Source organism: Octopus bimaculoides, chromosome 24 (genome assembly GCF_046866305.1).
Source record: "Octopus bimaculoides isolate indiv1 chromosome 24, ASM4686630v1, whole genome shotgun sequence".
In the NCBI taxonomy this organism is placed as follows: Eukaryota; Metazoa; Mollusca; class Cephalopoda; order Octopoda; family Octopodidae; genus Octopus; species Octopus bimaculoides.
The window spans coordinates 32739073-32763012 of NC_142951.1; the positions used below are offsets into that span (position 1 = coordinate 32739073).

A 23940-nucleotide genomic window follows, 5' to 3' on the forward strand; every position below is an offset into this window, starting at 1 on the left:
CATTGTATTCAATTCGAAAACAACAAGCTGATCTTCTTTAGATAAATTTATTGTATCATTATTGTCCCTAAATTCTGAAAGAATATCTCGTTTAAATTATAATTTGATAATGAATCAATATTGAGTGATGTCAGTAGGAGGAGCTCGTGAAAGATGCAGGATATCAAAGTAGCGTTGTTAATGCTTTCTTCAATTTGAAGAAGAAAAGCGAAAATAATGTTAAGCTAAAATAAATAAAAAAAGTGAAGGAATCGATATCAATATTGGTTCCAAATTTTGGCACAAGACCTGCAATTCCGGGGGAGGGGTCAGTCGATTATGTCGACTCCAGTGCTCAACTGGTACTCACTTTTTTCGAGGTCAATAAAATAAGCACCAGTTGAACACTGGGGTTGATATAATCGACTTACTTCCTCTCTCAAACTTGTTGGCCTTGTTCCAAAATTAAAAAAAAATCGTCATTGAACGAGAAAATATCTTCAGGAATTCCGACATGATAAGGGAGACAACTCTTAGTAAATCCCTGTATTGTCGCTCAACCACGTAAAAAGTAGTGGTCAAATCTTCAAATCACTTTCTACCATTTTTAATAGAGGATGAATTGGACTAGGGTTGCCATATGTCTGTATTTTCTAAGACATTTCCTCGATTCAACAGTCCAAATTGGCGTCCGGGAAGAATTTTAAACATTCTCCAAAAGCCCGGAATTTCAGTTTCCATCATTAAAAAAAATAGTTATGTTACACACACACACACACATGAAACGCCAAAGGTCCAAAGTGTGTTGGACGGGTTACGCAAGATTATGGTAAGTGGGGGTGTTCTGGATTCTGACTATCCAGATATTGGACAACTCTTTATTGGTTTCAGATTTTGTCTCAGGGCTGGGGGTAAGTCGATTATATCGACCCAGTACTCAACTGGTACTAACTCCATCGACCCCTGAAAAGCAAATTTGACCTCGGGGGAATTTGAACTCAGAATGTAAAGACGAACGTATTGTCGCTAGGCGTTTTTCCCGGCAAGCTAACGATTCTGCCAGTTCGCTAATTTGGATAAAATTATTTCTAAAATACAATAAAGTAGAGCTCATTGGGATGGTTAGAAATAGCAGTTAAATCTTCCAATCACATTCTACTTGTGGGATGCTGTGTGATGCACCGGAAGTGACGTCAGGCAACATTGCGGGAAATTCAATCAGCTGTCTTCATGGAACGGTAACCAAATAGAACAGGTATGCTGATAGAATTCTGGTGTATTACTGATTTTTGACCCAGAAGTTCAGGTTAGTGAGTGTCCCAGGATTACATAACGAATTGCAGTGGCAGTTTTGAGTAGTTTTCCTGTTTGAAGTCGCTCCACAAGCGCCAGGTAGGAGTCTTCTTTTATTTTTGTTCGTCTTTCATACCGTACACTATTTCAGCATTTTCTGTTGTCACTTGTTTCTGTCGTTGACGATTAACATAGCCACAAAGATAGGAATATAAGGTTTGGTAGTGATGTTCTCAGGCCTTTTTCCTGCGAAGGTGATGTCGTGGCCTGAATTAAGAAAGTAAGACATGTCTCATTGAACTACTTACTCGAGTCTGCCCCGACACCGCTGACTTAGTTTCCTCATAAATTTCAGAAAAATGAATATTTTTCTAATGAAATTTTGTACAGGCATGGCTATATGGTAAGACGTTTGCTTCTCAACCACATGGTTCTGAGTTCAGTCCCACTGTACGACACCTTGGGTAAGTGTCTTCCACTATAGCTCAGGGCCGACCAAAGCATTGTTAGTGAATTTGCTAGACGGAAACTAAAAGAAGCTCGCAGTATGTGTAATTATATGTATATGTGTTTGTCCCCTACCACCGTTTGACAACTGGTGTTGTTGTGTTTACGTTCCCGTTACCTAGCGGTGGGAAGGGAAGTAAGAGCTTACTCATTGATACGCGCTGCACAACAGCGCTGGTAACCACAAAGATGGTTGGGAACTGGAGTGGAATAACCGGCTTAAGGCTAGCAGGAGGAGGTTAGATGTAGAGGTGTCAGTGTAGTGAAAATGGTGGGACAGTAAACGTCAGTGAGGGAATAGGAGATTGTGGTCGATAGGGTTGTGGGTGACATTGATATAGTGATGGATGTGACGAGCTGGCTGGGTAGCTTTATGGTTGGCAAGATAGGAGTAGAGTTTGGGAGGCAGTGCGCTGCGTAGCGTGAGCTCAGGAAAGGAATACCACGGACAGGATCGAAGACGAGGATTTCCTGGTTGTGTTTGACAGCGAGTGATGGACTGTGAAGTATTTCTAGAAGTAGGAGCCCCCGACGTTGAGAAACAAGGTGAGCTGCTATGAACATACTACGAAATGGGAGGCCAGGAACGAATTCGATAATGAGAGGTGAACAAACGGATTGGGAAGGATTATCTTCAGAATGGGACGATTGGACGCCGATGTTTCCACTCCGCTGACTGGACACCGGATCCTGCTTTGGTGATGGTCTATTTGACGCCGGCGGCACCTTTTGGTATAAGAAGCGAAGGAGAGAACGAAGGAATACACACACTAGAGAATGAACGAGAGAAACATTAAATAATCTCGATTGCTATTGATACGAACACGTTCCCATTTCATATATGCATAAAAAAAAACCATGCCAAATCACACCGGAGTCTGGTGCAGCCCCCCCCCCCCCCCACTAGCTTGCCAGCTCTGGTCACACCGTCCAACCCATGCCAGCATGGACTACGGACGTTAAATGATAAGGAGGATGATACGTAATGGGAATGAGAGAGAGAGGAAACAATATAATCGATTGGTATAGTTAAATGGGAGTTATCTCCCTTTATATGACACAATCGTTAAGTGAAAGATTTGTTATTAAATGAAAGGAAATATTCTTTTTAAGAGAAAACTTTATTCAGCTCTTCATTTGGTAATTATGAGCAATACTGCTCGGGTGCTCAACAGCATTCATATTTGCAAAATTTGTAATAGTTTCATATCTTGAAGTGGTTCATATCCAATAAACAAACGTTCATAATAGGCATTCCTCTCCCTTTCTGAATCTTACGCAATCCATCTAACTTCCATGTTCTTGGTCATTGTATACTAAGTTGATATTGCAGTCAACGATGGTCTTGCCTCTGAATTATTGTTTGTACTGTATTCTCCGTTTACTGTTCTAATTCGGTTGCTGTCCGTTTTTTAGATTTGTTCTAAAATATGCAACTTGTTATGCTGGCGAAGCTTCACGTGAATGGAAATTTAATATTCTTCACCACTTCCCAAAACTTTTGTATGTAGTCTTGCTTTGCATCGATTTCCCCGCACACCAGACCAAAATTTCAATTCACAGTCGATTTTGCTTACTTTGTTAAAGTTGTATGGAAATCCATCGCGGGAACATTTTTCTTTTCCGCGTTTTGTCAATGCTTCCCCAGCCATCATACACACCAAGCGAAGCAGAAAGCTGAACCATGTTTTGTAGCCATATAACATAGTAGTTGTGCTTATAAGCTAGTCGTTAGCTAGAATAACAAAATTTTCGTGGCGTGAAAAGGTCTCGGGGAGGGGAGACGTCTGATATCAAATAAACCCAGTCCCATACCCAGGTATCTTAATTCCCTTGAAAGACGAGGTGAAGAGTTGTAGCTTAGCTGACTCGAGATAAAGTTTAGCTAGAGCTAGACTTTCAGGAGATGAACGAGTATGTATCATTTCATACTGGAACAGTGAAGCCACAGATGTCTGTAGGGTAACCTTGGAGTGGAGACAAATGACAAGGGCGTCTATGACCATTGACAGTGGTGGACTGGCCAGGTTGTCAGGTTGCCTGATGGCAAGCGGGTCCCTGCGTCATTAGAATCCATATGTGGGGGCCCTTGTTAGTATCTAAGGGCTCCATCCCCTCAAGTTTGAGAAATTTTTATTCACTCCTGGAAGAATGCATTAATTATTTCAGCCTGGCTGTGTTTGTAGACAGTTGAAAAGAATACTTTTAACAAAAAAAAAAAAAAGAAAATGAAACGATAGCATTGTAGTTGTGGGTGAGCCCCCTTGTAGATGCGGGCGGCCCCCTTGCAGTTGCGAGTGGACCCCTTGTAGTTGCGGGTGGGTCCCCCCTTGTAAAAAAAAAATTTTCTCCATGATAAAAAGCCTTTTCCATCCTGGTTAACAGAATCATGTTAGAAAAAGATGCAACCATAATTATTTTGATCCTCTCTCCTTTGTGTTGTTATATATATATATATATATATATATATATATATATATATAAAATCACCATCGTTGTCATCTAACGTCCTGTTGTCCATGCTGGCATGGGTTGGATGTGGTTTGACCAGAACTGGCAAGCTGGGGATCTGCACCAGACTCCAGTCTGATTTGTCATGCTTTCTATGGCCGGATGCCCATCCTAACACGAACCACTTTACAGAGTGTGCTGGATATTTTTACATGGTACTGCAGGAGTGCTTTAATGTGACACCACATGGGCACTTTTATGTGGCACTGCACATGTGCTTTTGTGTGGCACTGCCATGAGTGCTTTACACCACCAGAAGGATTGGTTTTAAGACTTCTTCTGCAGGGTGTGGGTCTTCTTGAGTATGGCCAGGTGCCAGGTATCTTGGTCCTTTGTCATCATCTCACCTGAAAGGTTCAGCTTCCTGAGGTTGTTCTTTAGTATTTCGTCCCATGTCTTTCTGGGTCTCACTCTTCCGTGTGTTCCATCCACTGGCACTTCTTTATGGAGCTGTCAGCATCCATCCGCATCATATGACCAAACTAATGCAGTCTTCTCTCTTGCACACAGCAACTAATTCCTCTTATGCCTAACTTCTCTCTCAAAACATTAGCACTCTGTCGAGCATGGACACTTATATCACACCTTCAATGGAGCATACTAGCCTCATTCCTTTCTAACCATCGCTTGTCCTCTGCATCCAGGGCCCATGTCTTATTACCATGTAGAATTGCTGTCTGTATACATGCATTATATAATCTTCCTTTCACTTAGAGAGAGAAACCTTTCATGACCAACAGCGGTAACAGCTCTCTGAATTTACTCCATCCTATTCTTATTATCTATATGTGTACATATGTATCTATATATCATCATTGTTACCTGGTTGAGCTTGCTTGAACATTTTTAACCTGCACATGCCATCCATCTCAGTCCTGTATTAGTTGAGGAAGGTCTTTGGGGTGGCATCCATTGTTTCTGGCGAGTTGATCTACATATGTTACTTAGACAACCTGCCTAAATAGGGCCATGTTTTGGCATCCATAGCAGTATGGCCATGTTTTAGCTTACCATCTATTTATCTGTCTGTCTAACTAGTTGAGCAGTATATTACTGGTTATGGCATATAACCAGTAATATACCATTGGTTTCATGCTGACTATTGCACTTGGCAATACTGACAACACTTTAGTCATGGTAGCTGGAACTGCATCACCCCTTTTATGCTAGAGGTATAACTAGACCCTGGTTGGATATGTTCTGTTTCTCATACAGAGTGTACTCTTTTTCTTCTATGGTCATCTAACTGATATACATGTATTGTATGTGTGTGCGTGCTATTTTCACAGCCATCTCTTGCATAGGCCATGTATGGATATTTTAGAATGGTTCTCTTCTCCACCGAGCAGAGTCTGCATCTCCTACTACCAATAAAATATGGCCTAGATATGTTCCAGTAACCCCCAGCTGCTTTTAAACAGTACTGCATTCTTTTAATTGCTATACATAACTGGCTAAAGTTGTGACTTTTCACCATATGCATATGTTAATCCTGACACTTTTTTCTCTCTCCATTGTTAGTTTTTGTCAAAGACCATAGGCTCAAAATAGCAAAGACTTTTCTATTCTTCTCAAGCGTCAAACTAATACACCTGCTTGTTGTTCCCTCACCTGTCTTTGTCTCTTGTTTTCTGTACATATGACCCATATATATATATATATATATATATATATATCTTTATATACACACACACACACATACATACATATATATATATATATTCTCGGAGTGGTTGGCATTAGGAAGGGCATCCAGCTGAGTCAGGCTTTTTGCTAATCTGGATTTTGTCTGTGGGTGCACAGGGCCTTCAAGTAAGTTCTGAATCTTAAGGTTACAATGCTGTAGTGTCTGCTACATCCAGCTGTTTCACTAGGCATTTGGCTTCATCATTGTAATCTTATTCTATGCACTGTGATTTATTTTTCTTTATATATATATATATATATACAGAGTGTCCACAAAGTCTGGGTACATGGGGATTAACACATACTTTAAGAAATTATTATTTCTTATATTTAATTGTTTATGTTATGATTTTATTTACTCCATGTACCCACATGGGGATTAACACATATTTTAAGAAATTATTATTTTTTATATTTAATTGTTTATGTTATCATTTTATTTACTCCACGTACCCAGACCTTCGGGACACCCTGTATATACTTGTGATATTACTAAGCAGAGTGAGTCACATAATGCTGTCTGCTCAGTTCATATATTTTTGTGTTTTGTTGTACAAATAGAATTACTGGAATTGTTTCAGAACAGGTATTCTTTAACCCTTTAGCATTTAAAATGGCCATTTCAGGTTGAGATAGTCTACCTGTTTTATGGTTAACCCTACAGCGTTCAGATTACTCTGTCAAATGTAATGCTTATTTATTCATATTGTTTTGAATTAATCAGGAATTATCTCGTAGCTTTGAGATTTCGAAGATGTAAAGAGGATTTAATTTTAGAATGATATTGTATAAAGACATTCGAGCGAGATCGTTGCCAGTGCCGCTGGACTGGCTCCTGTGCAAGTAGCACGTAAAATACACCATTTTGAGCGTGGCCATTGCCAGTACCTCCTGACTGGCCTTTGTGCCAGTGGCACGTAAAAGCATCCACTACACTCTCGGAGTGGTTGGCGTTAGGAAGGACATCCAGCTGTAGAAACTCTGCCAAATCAGATTGGAGCCTGGTGCAGCCATCTGGTTCACCAGTCCTCAGTCAAATCGTCCAACGCATGCCAGCATGGAAGGCGGACGTTAAACGATGATGACAATGATTGTAGGGTAGGTGTGAGAAGCTGGATCTGTCCTTTCACACCTATACTACAATGTTATTCTAAAAACAAACATATCACCAGAATCTTGAAGCTGTGAGATTTTAATTTACCAAGGCCTATTCTCCATAGGAGGGGGTAGTCACAACAAAATACACACACCAGGCATTCCATTCATTTCCCAGCTCAGAGGCAAGCCCCGTCTCATGCTCGGGTCAAGGCATAGAAAGCAACCCCTAATATCAGCATATGCTGGTTTACCCCATCACATCATGCTGGTTACGTACCCCTTTGAAGCAACATCAATCCACTCAAGCTTTCCTACCTCTCTTGCTTCTCTCTCACTCTAGCACCTCTAACCATTAAAGCTTTCCTCACTCCATCCATCCATCCATCCACACAAATGGAGCTATGAGATAATCCAGGATTAATTCAAAACTGTGTGAATAAATAAGAATAGTATTTGACAAGAGTAATCTAAATGCTAAACGGTTAGATCAGGTTTGAAACTGTTTGTCGTCATTAAATTTAATTTTATGAGATTGATCAGGTCTGTTTCAAACAATATCCTTGTTGTGTGGTAGATTTTTCTGGGAGTTAATGAATGTGCATGTGCGGCTTAGTGGTTACACTATTCAGCTCACAATCGTTACATCACGAGTTCAATTCCCAGGGGGCATGTTGTGTCCTTGAGCAAGACACTTTATTTCACATTGCTCTAGTCCACTCAGTGGTGAAAACGAGTTATACCAGTAATTCAACAGGGGAAAGCCTTGTCACATTTTGTGCCATGCTGAAGGTGGTGAGCTGGCAGAGTGGTTAGCACACCGTGCAAAATGCTTAGCAGTATTTCGTCTGTCTTTATGTTCTGAGTTCAAATTTCCTCCGAGGTCAACTTTGCCTTTCCTCATTTCAGGGTCGATAAAGGTCGGTCTAATTGACTAGTCCCCTCCCCTGGCCTTGTTCCTAGAGTAGAAAATATTCTGCGTCATTTCCCTGAGAACATCATTAAGGGTATACGTGGCTGTGGAGTACTCAGCCACTTGAATGTTATACTGTTCCATTAATCAAATCAATTGGGACTCTTCTTGTTGTAACTGGTGGAGTGACAGTTTCTGGATGTTAAAACCAAAGTGATGACCTGCAGGAGTAGAGCAAATTGATGTACCTTTACTGAAGCAAATAGGCTTCAATACACTCTTTTACTTGTTTCAGTCAATTCACTGCGGCCATGCTGGAGCACCGCCTTTAGTCGAGCAAATCGACCCCAGGTCTTATTCTTTGTAAGCCTAGTACTTTTTCTATCAGTCTCTTTCGTCGAATGGCTAAGTTATGGGGACGTAAACACACCAGCATTGGTTGTCAAGCGATGCTGGCGGGGGACAAACACAGACACACAAACATATATGTATACGACGGGCTTCTTTCAGTTTCCGTCAACCAAATTCACTCACAAGGCTTTGGTCGGCCTGAGGCTATAGTAGAAGACACAGGATTCTTTCAGTTTCCATCTCTCGAATCCCTTCACAAGGTTTTGGTTGGCCTGAGGCTATAATAAAAAGTGCTTGCCCAAGGTGCCATGCAGTGGGACTGAACCCAGAGCCATGCGACTGGGAAGCAAACTTCTTACCACACAGCCATGCCTAAAAAAAAGATTTTTAAAAACAAAATCATGCAAGACTGAATTTACATAACCCTTTCGTCTCTTTTTTCCTTGACAGTAAATCAAGAGGAAGAGACTGACACACAGACAGACAAAAAAGAAGTGAGAGAGAGAGAGAGAGCAATAAAGAATAATTACATATACATGGTTTCCATTGTGTTTGACATGAAAAGGATTTTTTATTTCTATATATAACTTTATTATTATTATTATTATTTTGTACATGATTTGGATTTTTGTGAAAAAAAAAAAATGAAAAAAGAGAAATAGAAAAGGAGAGATAGAGATAGGGATGAGGTCAGGAAGGAGGGGGTAGAAAGAGAGAGAAAAGAAAAACATGGGAAGAAAGTAGTGGGGGAGATGGTGGTGGTGGTGGTAATGGTGGGTAAATAAGGAAGAATTTTTAAGAATTTTTTTTCGAGACAAAGAGGAGTTGTAATAGCTAAAATCGATTCTTCACTCCACACTGGGCTTTTTTTTTATTCCTTTTTTCTTTATTTATTTATTTTTCTTGTGTAATATTTTAAAAATTTTGTAATTTGTTTTTTTCTTTATTTGTTTTTTTTTCCCCCCACCAACCTTGTTTGTTTATTTAAAAAAAAAAAAATTTATATTTATAAATTTAATAAAAAAAAAAAATTGAAATTAATAGAAATTCAAAAAAAAAAAATATTTGTTTGGTAACTTTTTTTTTTCCCCCCCAGAAATGAGTGTAGACAAAAATAAAATAAATAAATAGAAATTCTGAGGAAAAAGACAATTTAAAAAAAAAAAAACAATTAAAATAAAAAATAAAAAGAGGGGTAAGAAGTGGGGAATGGGGATTGTGGGAAGGGTGGGGGGAAAGGTAAATAAATCAACTATCTATCTATAATTGTACTTGGAAAGTCTTTTCTTTGTCAGCCTGCGCTGAGAGCTGGTGGGGGCCTTGGAAAGGGTTGTTGGCCTGGAGACTGGCTGCTTTCGCGGCCCACGCCACATCGAACGGATCTATGTGTGGCGAGGAGTTGTGTGAGCTTCTGTTGGATGATGACAGTGCTGTCAGCCTGCTGCTGTTGCTGTTGCTGTTGCTGCTGCTGCTAGCAGTAGGGGCAGCGACAGCGGCAGCAGTAGCTTTGCTAGAGGATGGAGGCATTTGCGTCGTTGGCCCGCCGCCGACGCCGACGGCGGCCCTTATCGTTTTATTGCTGGCAGCATCCACGCTCGGCCCCCAGCCGTTGTTGTTGTTGTTGTTATTGTTGTTATTGCTGTGCTGAAAGCTTCGCTGCTGGTTGGCCAACTCGTGTAGGGTCGGCTTGCGGTTTGCCTGTCGGCCGTTGGTCAGTAGTTCACACGTGTCTATGGAATGGCTGCGCAAATGGGTCAGTTGCGGGGCGCGGGAAAGGTGGGCGGCGCCGGTCGGTAGCCTGTCGTTGGCAAAAGGCACGCCATTCACAGCGGGGTTTGCAAGGAATGGGTTCGTGGATGCAGAAGACGGGGCAGACGACGATGGTGCGGACCAGTTGTTAGTTGTTGCCCATGGATTAGTGACGTCGGCAGCCTTCAAATCACTTCCTTTATGGGGATTCACTGAAAAAGAGGAAAACACAAATAAGAAAAAACAATATTAAGCAAAAGAAAAGAAATAATAATAACCAACCCCACCCCTGGTCCTTTACAAATCGAGCAAAACATTTTGTCGACTGAATGGGGACAAAGTAACTATTGCAGCAGTGAAAGTAAGTTGTATAAGAAACTCCTGATAGCTTGGTGCATAGGTGTCTGGTATACTCACAGGTGGGGCTGTGTGGTAAAACTCTTGCTTCCTAATTACATGGTTTCAGGTTCTGTCTTATCACATGACCTGTTCGGCAAGTGTCTTCTACCAAAGAACCAGCCACACACATAAATATATATATTAAATTCAACTCAGGTTGAAAGTCAACTGCAATACCCTCCTGCTCAACTTTAGGTCCAATAAGGCTTGCGCAATACTTTAGAGAGCGTCTCCAGGGCAAGATAACATCAGTGGCGTGCAGAGGGGAGGCTGGTATGCATGGGTGACTGCTGGTCTTCCATAAACAACCTCTCCCAGTCTTGTGTCTCGGAGGGTAACTTTCTAGGTGCAATCCCATGGTCACGCATGACTGAAGAGGGTCTTTACCCTTTTACACACACACATATATCTCACCATCATCCTTTAACATCTATTTCCCATGCTAGCATTGGTTGGATGGTTTGACAAGAGCTGGGAAGCTGTACCAGGTTCCAGTTTGGCTTGGTTTCTATAGCTGGATGCCCTTTCCTAATGCCAACCACTTTACAGAGTATACCGGGTGCTTTTTATGTGGCCTATCTATCTATATATATATATTGTTTGAAGTGGTGTACAGATTTCATGTATTAGGCAAAAGGAAATAGTTGGGATTTCGAGAAAAATCTATTTATTTAATGCTTTCATCCTTTTAGGGATTCATGATGAATCCCTAGGCTGAAAGTATATAGTTTTTATCAAAATCCTGTCTACATCCTTTTCCTTTATATATATATATATATATATATATATATATATATATATACACATGCACACAGGCGTGTGTCCCTGTGTATATCTGTTAGCATGTTATGTCTGTGTCAGTGTGTACTAGTAAATGTGTGTGTCCTCCTGTGTACATGCATGCGTAAATGTGAAACCTACCTTGTGAGGAAGCGTTCGCTGATTGGTTGCCAGGGTTACTGAAGATATGTGTGGGACTCTGTTGGAATGAAGCTCCAGTGTTGATGACACCGGAGGAGGGGCAGTGGAGGGACTGGAGCGTACTGTGAGGGACACTGGCAAAAGGATCGTCTGTGCTAAGGGCGCGGAGCCCCATGGATAATTGCTGACACATCTGGGCGACTGAATCCGGGTTCTCGTCAGAAGGGGACAGCTCGGGTATAGGACTACTCACTGAAACACAACAGATGAAGACAAATATGTTTATGTGTGGAAGCAGCAGGAGGTGTGATAAGGAGGAAAGAGGGAGTGGGGTGAGTTAGCTTGGCGTGAGAATAGAAGAGGAACAAGAGAAGAATGTAATGAAGGAACATAAGACAAAGGAACAATAAGGTGGGTTAAATTAGAAAGGTATTAAATAATGGCTCCAAATTTTGACAGAAGGTCGACAATTTTTAGGGAGTTGGGTAGTCAATTACATCAACCCCAGTGTTTGACTGGCAACCTTAGCAAGATTTGAATTCAGAAATGTAAGGGACCAGAAGAAATGTTATGAAGCATTTCGATGAATGCAATAATGATTCTTTGCTCACCACCTGTAGAAAGGTAATAATTGATGCACAGGTATGTTAATAGTAAAGATAGCATTAATGAGATGACACGAGGGCAGGGAGCTAAATATTATGAACCAAAACTGATAACTTTTATCAGTTATATCCACTCTGGATTTCTCTACCTGTACTTTCAATACAAATCGACACAGACTGGTATACATCGGTATATCTCGAGGTACTGATAACCCAAACTGATACACAGCGTACCCCATACCTGTATATCTAGAGTATTGTTACTGCAAACAGCTACACAGTCTATCTTATGTGTGTATCTGGGGTACTGCTACCTCAAACTCACGCACAATTTACCTTCTATATTTGTGTATCTGGGGTACTGTCAAAACTATTCAACCTATCTCTGGGGGTGGGCAAGGGTGGCTTCAAATATAGGAAACACAAAATGGTTATTGTGAGACAAAGCAATTGAAAGCAAAGCGTTGTTATGGTCACACAAACTCTACTGGCTGTTGCATTATGGGAAACAGTAAAAGCAGCAACAACAACGGTTAACAGCTTTAAGCAAAAGGGCAAATTTTGTTTAAAAATATGGGACCTTAATTTTTTTCTTTTCTTTTTTTCAAAGAATATAAGTAACTTGAAATCCCAGAAACGTATTAGTGGTATTTACAAAGGTTTTTTTTTTTTTTTTTTTCTTCAGTTGATGCTGGAAGAATGAAAGTCAAAAACAACAATTGGTGTTATCCCAACAAGTTTAAGAAATGCTTTGAGACTGAAATTTGCAAATGGAAACTGTGTGGAAGTTCATTTATATATATATATATATATATATATAGGCGCAGGAGTGATTGTGTGGTAAGTAGCTTGCTTACCAACCACATGGTTCTGGTTTCAGTCCCACTGCGTGGCACCTTGGGCAATTGTCTTCTACTATAGCCTCAGGCCGACCAAAGCCTTGTGAGTGGATTTGGTAGACGGAAACTGGTATATATGTATGTATGTATGTATATATATATATATATATATATATATGTGTATGTATGTGTGTTAGTGTTTGTCTTCCCACCATCGCTTGACAACCGATGCTGGTGTGTTTACGTCCCCGTAACTTAGTGGTTTGGTAAAAAGAGACCGATAGAATAAGTACTAGGCTTACAAAAGAATAAGTCCTGGGGTCGATTTTCTGGACTAAAGGCGGTGCTCCAGCATGGCCGTAGTCAAATGACTGAAACAAGTAAAAGAGTAAAGAGAGTTTTATCAACATCGGAGCACTTCCACATGGGATCCATTTGTTGCAAAGAAGTCGATTGATGGATCTAAACTTTAATCTGTCTCCTGCAAATAAAGTAAAACAACTGATGTGCTGATGACGCCTATAGCAGCAGGAACATGTGTTCTACATCTGTCCTCTTGCCTCCAGACAATCAGACAATCCTCCTTTCTGAATGACGGGATTTTTGGAGAAATTCTTCATTCTTGAGACTCTCTCTCCTTCTCGGTCCCAGTTGGCACAAAGCAATTCGTCCATTATACTTAAAAACGGAGACAGTTTCGGCAAACAAAGAATTTATCCTCTAGAGTAAATTAATGTACCTTTATTCGTCTTAGTTGTTCAAATTCCTGTTGTTTGCAATCCTTTTTCCAGAGGTTCAAGGGAGAGGTAACTCTTTTTAACAAGGGATATAATTCAGGAGAAACAGCCAATTTATTTGTAGAACAGAAGGCATATATATATGTGTGTGTGTGTGTGTGTGTGTATATGATGGGCTTCTTTCAGTTTCTGTCTATCAAATCCACTCACAAGGCTTTGGTTAGCCTAAGGCTATAGTAGAAGACACTTGCCCAAGGTGCCATGTAGTGGGGTTGAAAGCTGGTTAGGAAGCAAGCTTTTTGGCACACAGCCCCTTGGCACTTGTTATAAGCCACAGGTTTTGTCTTTCCATAATAAACTAGTGTTCCTCCTTTATCTTTTACTGGTTTCAGTCATTGGACAACAGCTATGCAAGGGCACTACTTTAAAGAGTTCTAGTTGAAGAAATTGACCTCAATACTTGTTTTCATTTGCTGAACTGCTAAGCTACAGGAACATAAACAAACCAACACTCGTGTAGTGGAACCACGTGATCACAAAAAAAAAAAAACTGCAAGTAAACTTCTCTATCATTCCACCAAATCCCAGTCTCAAAAGACACAAAGAAAGAAAGGGAGAAACTTACCGCCCGCATTGGGTGGAGATTCGAGAACAGCGTTCTGTCTTCTTAAGGTTGACGGGAGTTCGTTCAATCTTAGAGAGACTGACCGTTTGAAAGGAGATGAAGTTTCATGTAATTTCTCGAATCCCCTGAAAGATCCTTGTCTTTGGAGCAAGGAGTGTGTGGCGTGTGGTCTCTGAACTGCATAAGGGTTGTCGACCTTCTTCACTGGAATAGGTTCTGTCAAAGAGAATTATTAACCAGCAGAAACTCAGATTAGTAAACTTGACTGCCCAGGACACAAACTGACCACCAGACACACAAACTACTCTCAAATCCAGAATTTCCAGGCCCAAACCCCAACCCCTTTTTTTTTGTGTGTAACTAAAATTTTTGAGAGAATTATTAATTAAACATTTAACATTTAAACGAGTCACATCTGGCCCCAAAATTCTGCCTGTTTTATGTTCAAACCAGCCAGATCTGGCCTCTTACATCTACCCTACAATGTCATTCTAAAAGAAAACAATCACATCACTGAAATCTCAAAGCTATGAGATTATACTTGATTATGTGAATATTTATATTTGACAGTAATTTGAAAACTAAAGAGTAAAACAGATATCTTTGTAAACCAGGGAAATTAATAAAGGAAGTGCTTGGCATAGGGGTATGGAATTTAAAATGTGGTATGATGTATATAATAAAATGTCCTGCCCCAGGAGGTATCAAAATGCTTGAGCAGATGCAAACCCCAGGCCATCAGCTTGTAGTTTATTGCAACTTTCCATTCAGCTATTTTATACAAATATTCAAAGCAAACTCTAACATGCTAGAAAGAGCAACTAAATCTCATTCACACATGCAATGTTCAGACATTGTTCATCACTCTTATTCTATTCATATATTCTACAAACTTTCATTCGTTCACATATTTTTACAACTCACAACAGAAATTCAAAATTAAACAAATTAAAAACAACTGGTACCTGATCATCTTAAAGACGTACAAAGGACATTACGAACTGGTTTCCTTTTTACAAACACAAAATTTTGCTATAGTCACTACTGTAATTATAAGTTTAATAATATTGAGTACTTCTCAGGAGTAATTCGGGGTTTACACACACATACACATCATTATCATCGCTTAACATCCATTTTCCATGCTGGCATGGGTTAGACAGTTTGACAGGAGATGGCCAGCAAAGGAACTGTCCAGACACCAATTGTCTGTTGTACCAGGGTTTCTATGGCTGGGTGTCCTTCCTGATGCCAACCACTTTACTGAGTGTGCTGGGTGCTTTCTATGTGACACCAACAGTGGCTGCATCTGTGCAGAACTTGCATGGGTGCATTTTCTGTGGCACCAGCACCTGTAAAGGACAAGTCTGTATGTATGGATGACAGCGATATATATATATATATATATATATATATATATATTTATACATATTTATATATATATATATAGATATTTTACAGATGGGCTGAGGACAATAATATGCAGTTTAATGCTGAAAAATTCCAAGCCCTGCACTACCAACGTCCAAAACTGAATATGAAACTTACAGAGTACACTGGTCCGCAGGGAATTTCAATCCCAGAGCCTAAATCAGTGAGAGACCTGGGTATCGACATGAGTGATGATACCTCTTTCCAAGTGCACATTACCAGAATGGCAACAAAGTGCAGACGATTGGCTGGATGGATCCTGAGAACATTCAGAACCAGAGATAAGGAAACCATGATCCTCTGGAGGACATTCGTCCTCAGCTGCCTGGATTACTGCTCACAGCTGTGGTCACCCACCAGTCTGAAATTAACAGCAGACCTTGAAGCAATCCAGAGGAGATTGTCTCTTTGCAACTGCTCAGCTAAGACTCTACTCCCTGGAGAGAAGGCGGGAGAGGTATGCAGTAATATACATCTGGAAGGAATTGTGCCAAATTTTGGCAATGAAAGCTACACCAATGCCAGAACGGGACGACACTGCATAGTGCCAAAGATCCCAGCAATGCCATCGCGCTTCAGGACCAGTTACTGCAACAGCTTGGGATTCAGGGGCCCGCAGCTTTTTAATATTCTCCCAAAGAGCCTGAGGAATCTGCACAAAGTAGATGTAGGAGTTTTTAAATCAAAGCTGGACCTCTTCCTATCGAGAGTCCCAGATGAACCTAATTCGCGGCAGGAGGTGCAAATGAGGGTTGCTAAATCAAACTCCATTCTTCACCAAGTGCCACATATTGTAAGAGGCTCCCTGTAATAACAGTGTAGCAACACGGTGGTGCATCAGCATGGCCGCAGCTCTAAGCTGAAACTTAAAGAAAAAAAATATATATTTATATATTTATATATATATTTATTTATGAGCGAACGGAAACGTATCCGTACGTATGAACGAGCGAATGAACTTACGTACATATGTACGAATGAACGATAGTACGTACATACGAACGAATGAATGAAGAAAAGAAATGAAGGAACGAGCGAATGTACGAAAGAACGAACGTACGTCCGAACGATCGAAGGAAAGAACGAAACAGCGAACGTACGTACGTACAAACGAACGTAATTACGTATGTACGAATGAACGAACGATCGTAATTACGTACGTAGGTACGAACGAACGAACGTACGAATGATCGAAGGAACGAACGAAAGAACGATCGTACGTACGTACATACGAACGAACGTACGGACGTACGTACATACGAAGGAAAGAACTACCGAACGAAAGAACGTACGTGAGTACGTTTGATGAAACAAACGTACGTGCGAACGAAGGGACGTGCGTACATACGTCCGTACGTAGGAACGAACGAGCGTACGTCCGAACGTAGGTACGTACGAACGAACGAACGTACGTAGTACGCACATTAGAATGAACAAACGAACGAACAACCGAAGGCACGCACGCACTAGCGAACGAAAGAAAGATCGAACGTACGTACGAACGAACGAACGTACGTACATACATCCGAACGTAGGAACGAGCGAACGAATGTACGTACGTACGAACGAATGAACTAACGTATGTACGTACGTACGAACGACTGAACGAACGAACGTACGTACGTACATACGAAGGAACGAACTAATTAAAGAACTAACGAACGACCGAACTAAAGAACGTACGAAGAAACGTGCGTACATACGTCCGTACGAACGAACGAACGACCGTACGTCCGAACGTAGGTACGTACATTAGAATGAACAAACGAACGAACAAACAAAAGAATGTACGTGCGAACGAACGAACGAACGTACGTAGGAACGATCGAACGAAGTAGGTACGTACGAACGAATGAACGAACGAACGTAGGTACGTAAATACGTACGAACGAAAGAACGTACGCTGGTAAGTACGAAAGAACGATCGAGCGAACGTACGTACGATGTACGTTCGCAAGTACCTACGTACGAAAGAATTAACGAACGTACGTAAGTACAAACGAACTAACGATCGAACAAACAAAAGACAGAACGAATGAAGGAACGAACGAACGATAGTACGTATGAAGGAACGAAGAAACGAAATGAATGAACGCACGAACGTAGGAAGGAACTAACGATTGAACGTACGTACGTACGTACGAACGAATGAAAGAACGTACGTACGCAATTACGTATGTACGAACGAACGAAAGTATTTACGTACGTAAATACGAACGAACGATCGTAATTACGAACGAACGTACGTACGTGCGGACGAACGATCGAAGGTACGTACGAACGTACATACGAAAGAACGAACGAAGGAAAGAACTAACGTACGACCGAACGAAAGAACGTACGTGCGTACGTACGATAGAGCGAACGAAGGAACGTGCGTACAAACGAACGAACGAGCGTACGTCCGAACGTAAGTACGTACGCACTTGCGTACGAAAGAAATATCGAACGACCAAACAAACGAACGTACGTAGGAACGATCGAACGAATTTACGTACGTACGAACGAATGAACTAAAGTATGTACGTACGAACGTACATAGTACGAAGAAACGAACGTTCGGACAAACGAATGTACTTACAAACGATCGAACGAACTAACGAATGAACGTACGTACTTACGTACGAACGAATGAACGAACGAAGGTAGGTAGGTAGGTACGTACGTACGTATGTACGAACGAACGAAGGTACGTCAGTACGAACGAACGGATGGACGAGCGAACGTACGTACGTACGAACAAACGAACATACGTACGAACGAACGAACGAACTTACGTACGTAAATACGTACGAACGAAAGAACGAACGTACGTTGGTAAGTACGAAAGAACGAACGTACGTGCGATGTACGTTCGCAAGTACCTACGTACGAAAGAATGAACGAATGTACGTAAAAACGAACGACGAACGAACGTTCGTACGTAAGTATGAACGAACTAACGATCGAACAAACAAAAGACAGAACGAATGAAGGAACGAACGAACGTAAGTAGGTACGTAGGTACGAACGAATGAACGAACGATCGAAGAAACGAATGTACGCACGAACGATCGAAAGATCGAACGTACGTATGAGCGAACCGAATCATATACATACGTCCGTACGTACGAAAGAACGAACGAACGATAGTACGTACGTACGTATGAAGAAACGAATGAACGAGCGAACGTACGAAGGAACTAACGATTGTACGTACGTACGTACAAACGAAAGTCCGAACGTATTTACGTACGTAAGTACGAACGAACGATCGTAATTACGTACGTAGGTACGAACGAACGTACGTACGTACATACGTATGCACGCACGAACGTACAAACGAACGTACATACAAAGGATCGAACTAACTAAAGAACGAACGAAGGAAAGAACTAACGAACGACCGAACATACGTCCGTACGTACAAACGAACGAGCGTATGCACTTGCGAACGAAAGAAAAATCGAACGAACAGACAAACGAACGTACGTACATACATCCGTACGTAGGAACGATCGAACGAATGTACTAACGTATGTACGTACGAACGACTGAACGAAATTAAGGAACGAACGAAGGAATGAACGAAAGAGTGAACAAACGATTTAACGAACAATCGCAGGTACATACGTCTGAACGAAAGAACAACCGTACGTACGAAGGAACAAACGAACGAATGAACGCAAGTAGGAACGAACGAATTCACAAACGAAAGAAGGAATGAACGAACGAAGGAACAAAAGAACGAACGAAAGTACGTACGAACAAACGAAGGTACGTACGAGCGAACGAACGAAAGAACGTACGTAATTACGTACTTACGTTCTTTCATTGCTCATTCGTTCGATCGTTCGCACTTTCGTTCGTTCGTTCGTACGTACGTACGTACTTTTGTTCCTTCGAACCTACGTAAGTACGAAGAAACGAACGTAATTACGTACGTACGAACGAATGAACGAACGTACGTACGTAGATAAGTACGTATGAACGAACGAGCGATCGAAGGAACGAACGTACGTACGTAAATACGAACCTAAGTAGGTACGTACGAATGAACAAATGAACGTACATACCAACGAACGAACAAACGAAAGAACTAACGAACGAACGAACCAAGAAACGAATGTACGTACGTACGATGAATGGCAGAACGAACGTACGTACGAACGAAAGACCGAGCAAAGGAACGAACGTACATACGAAGGAACGAACTAACTAAAGAACGAACGAAGGAAAGAACTAACGTACGACTGAACGAAAGAACGTACGTGCGTACGTACGAAGAAACAAACGTACGTACGATAGAGCGAACGAAGGAACGTGCGTACATACGTCCGTACGAACGAGCGTACGTCCGAACGAACGAGCGTACGTACGTACATTAGAATGAACAAACGAACGTACGTACGCACTTGCGTACGAAAGAAATATCGAACGAACAAACAAATGAACGTACATACATCCGTACGTAGGAACGATCGAACGAATGTACGTACGTACGAACGAACTAACGTATGTACGTACGAACGACTGAACGAAATAAGGAATGAACGAACTTATGAACGAACGAACGAACGAACTAACGAACGAAAATTCGCACATACGTACGTAGTAACGAACGAACGAACGTACGTAGGAATCAACGAACGAACGAACGAAAGAGTGAACAAACGATTTACCGAACAATCGCAGGTACATACGTCCGAACGAAAGAACAACCGTACGTACGAAGGAACAAACGAACGAATGAACGCAAGTAGGAACGAACGATTGATCGAACGAATTCACAAACGAAAGAAGGAACGAAGGAACAAAAGAACGAACGAAAGTACGTACGAACAAACGAACGAACGAAGGTACGTACGAGCGAACGAACGAAAGAACGTACGTACGTACGTAATTACGTACTTACGTTCTTTCATTGTTCATTCGTTCGATCGTTCGCACCTTCGTTCGTTCGTTCGTACGTACTTTTGTTCCTTCGAACCTACGTAAGTACGAAGAAACGAACGTAATTACGTACGTACGAACGAATGAACGAACGTACGTACGTAGATAAGTACGTATGAACGAACGAGCGATCGAAGGAAGGAACGTACGTACGTAAATACGAACCTAAGTAGGTACGTACGAATGAACAAATGAACGTACATACCAACGAACGAACAAACGAAAGAATGAACCAACGAAAGAACTAACGAACGAACGAACGAACGTACATACGTACGAACGAACCAAGAAACGTATGTACGTACATACGATGAATGACAGAACGAATAAAAGAACGAACGTACGTACGATGTACGTTCGCAAGTACCTACGTACAAAAGAATGAACGAACGTACGTAAAAACGAACGATCGAACAAACAAAAGACAGAACGAATGAAGGAACGAACGAACGTAAGTATGTACGTAGGTACGAACGAATGAACGTACGTATGAGCGAACGGAATCATACATACGTCCGAACGTACGAACGAACGATAGTACGTACGTACGTATGAAGGAACGAATGAACGAAGAAACGAAATGAATGAACGAGCGAACGTAGGAAGGAACTAACGATTGAACGTACATACGCACGTACGTACGAACGAACGAATGAAAGAACGTACGTACGTAATTACGTATGTACGAACGAACGAAAGTATTTACGTACGTAAGTACGAACGAACGATCGTAAATACGTACGTAGGTATGAACGAACGTACGTGCGGACGAACGATCGAAGGAACGATCGTACGTACATACGAAGGAACGAACTAACTAAAGAACGAACGAAGGAAAGAACTAACGTACGACTGAACGAAAGAACGTACGTGCGTACGTACGAAGAAACAAACGTACGTACGATAGAGCGAACGAAGGAACGTGCGTACATACGTCCGTACGAACGAGCGTACGTATTTACGTACGTACGTTCGTTCCTTCGATCGCTCGTTCGTTCATACGTACTTATCATACGTACTTATCTACGTTTCTTCGTACTTACGCAGGTTCGAAGGAACAAAAGTACGTACGTACGAACGAACGAACCAAGAAACGAATGTACGTACGTACGATGAATGACAGAACGAATAAAAGAACGAACGTACGTACGAACGAAAGACCGAGCAAAGGAACGAACGAACAACGAACGAACTTACGTACGTAAATACGTACGAACGTAAGTATGTACGTAGGTACGAACGAAAGAACGATCGAAGAAACGAATGTACGTACGAAAGAACGAACGTACGTATGAGCGAACGGAATCATATACATACGTCCGAACGTACGATAGTACGTATGAAGGAACGAATGAACGAAGAAACGAAATGAATGAACTAGCGAACGTACGAAGGAACTAACGATTGAACGTACATACGCACGTACGTACGAACGAACGAATGAAAGAACGTACGTACGTAATTACGTATGTACGAACGAACGAAAGTATTTACGTACGAAAGTACGAACGAACGATCGTAATTACGTACGTAGGTACGAACGAACGTACGTACGTGCGGACGAACGATCGAAGGAACGAACGAAAGAACGAAAGTACGTAAGAACGATCGTACGTACATACGAACGTACGTACATACGTACGAACGTACATACGAAGGAACGAACTAACTAAAGAACGAACGAAGGAAAGAACTAACGTACGACTGAACGAAAGAACGTACGTGCGTACGTACGAAGAAACAAACGTACGTACGATAGAGCGAACGAAGGAACGTGCGTACATACGTCCGTACGAACGAGCGTACGTCCGAACGAGCGTACGTACGTATATTAGAATGAACAAACGAACGTACGTACGCACTTGCGTACGAAAGAAATATCGAACGAACAAACAAATGAACGTTCATACATCCGTACGTAGGAACGATCGAACGAATGTACGTACGTACGAACGAACTAACGTATGTACGTACGAACGACTGAACGAAATTAAGGAACGAACGAACTTATGAACGAACGAAGGAATGAACGAACGAACTAACGAATGAAAATTCGCACATACGTACGTAGTAACGAACGAACGAACGAACGTAGGAATCAACGAACGAACGAATGAACGAAAGAGTGAACAATCGCAGGTACATACATCCGAACGAAAGAACAACCGTACGTACGAAGGAACAAACGAACGAATGAACGCACGATTGATCGAACGAATTCACAAACGAAAGAAGGAACGAATGAACGAAGGAACAAAAGAACGATCGAAAGTACGTACGAAGAAACGAACGAACGAAGGTACGTACGAGCGAACGAACGATCAAACGAACGTACGTACGTACGTACTTACGTTCTTTCATTGTTCATTCGTTCGTTCGTACGTACGTACTTTTGTTCCTTCGAAGAAACGAACGTAATTACGTACGTACGAACGAATGAACGAACGTACGTACGTAGATAAGTACGGATGAACGAACGAGCGATCGAAGGAACGAACGTTCTTTCATTGTTCATTCGTTCGATCGTTCGCACCTTCGTTCGTTCGTTCGTTCGTTCGTACGTACGTACTTTTGTTCCTTCGAACCTACGTAGGTACGAAGAAACGAACGTAATTACGTACGTACGAACGAATGAACGAACGTACGTACGTAGATAAGTACGTATGAACGAACGAGCGATCGAAGGAACGAACGTACGTACGTAAATACGAACCTAAGTAGGTACGTACGAATGAACAAATGAACGTACATACCAACGAACGAACAAACGAAAGAATGAACCAACGAAAGAACTAACGAACGAACCAACCAAGAAACGAATGTACGTACGTACGATGAATGACAGAACGAATAAAAGAACGAACGTACGTACGAACGAAAGACCGAGCAAAGGAACGAACGAACTTACGTACGTAAATACGTACGAACGATCGAACGAGCGAACGTACGTTCCTTCGATCGCTCGTTCGTTCATACGTACTTATCTACGTACGTACGTTCGTTCGTTCATTCGTTCGCACGTACGTAATTACGAATGTACGTACGTACGATGAATGACAGAACGAATAAAAGAACGAACGTACGTACGAACGAAAGACCGAGCAAAAGAACGAACGAACTTACGTACGTAAATACGTACGAACGTAAGTATGTACGTAGGTACGAACGAAAGAACGAATGAATGAACGATCGAAGAAACAAATGTACGTACGAAAGAACGAACGTACGTATGAGCGAACGGAATCATATACATACGTCCGAACGTACGAACGAACGATAGTACGTACGTACGTATGAAGGAACGAATGAACGAAATGAATGAACGAGCGAACGTACGAACGTAGGAAGGAACTAACGATTGAACGTA

The 23940-nt window shown here is 41.5% G+C and overlaps 1 protein-coding gene and 1 long non-coding RNA gene across 12 annotated transcripts in view; one reads left to right on the forward strand and one right to left on the reverse strand.

Annotated features, from left to right (window-relative positions):
* Window positions 1–154: 154 nt before the first annotated feature.
* LOC149131264 (uncharacterized) lies at window positions 155–13260 on the forward strand. The gene is made up of 2 exons (XR_016238234.1): window positions 155–1371; window positions 12695–13260. It is a non-coding gene; the product is annotated as an uncharacterized LOC149131264 (long non-coding RNA).
* LOC106880682 (protein numb-like) overlaps window positions 8871–23940 on the reverse strand; it is a 182233-nt gene continuing 167163 nt past the window's right edge. For all 11 annotated transcript variants that reach the window (XM_089341181.1, XM_089341177.1, XM_089341173.1 and 8 more), the window contains 3 exons: window positions 14211–14426; window positions 11405–11656; window positions 8871–10296 (listed from right to left, as the gene is read on the reverse strand). In XM_089341181.1, the coding sequence (XP_089197307.1) occupies window positions 9596–10296; window positions 11405–11656; window positions 14211–14426 (1169 nt within the window). In that variant the 3' untranslated portion in view covers window positions 8871–9595. The remainder of the gene's footprint in view (window positions 10297–11404; window positions 11657–14210; window positions 14427–23940) is intronic.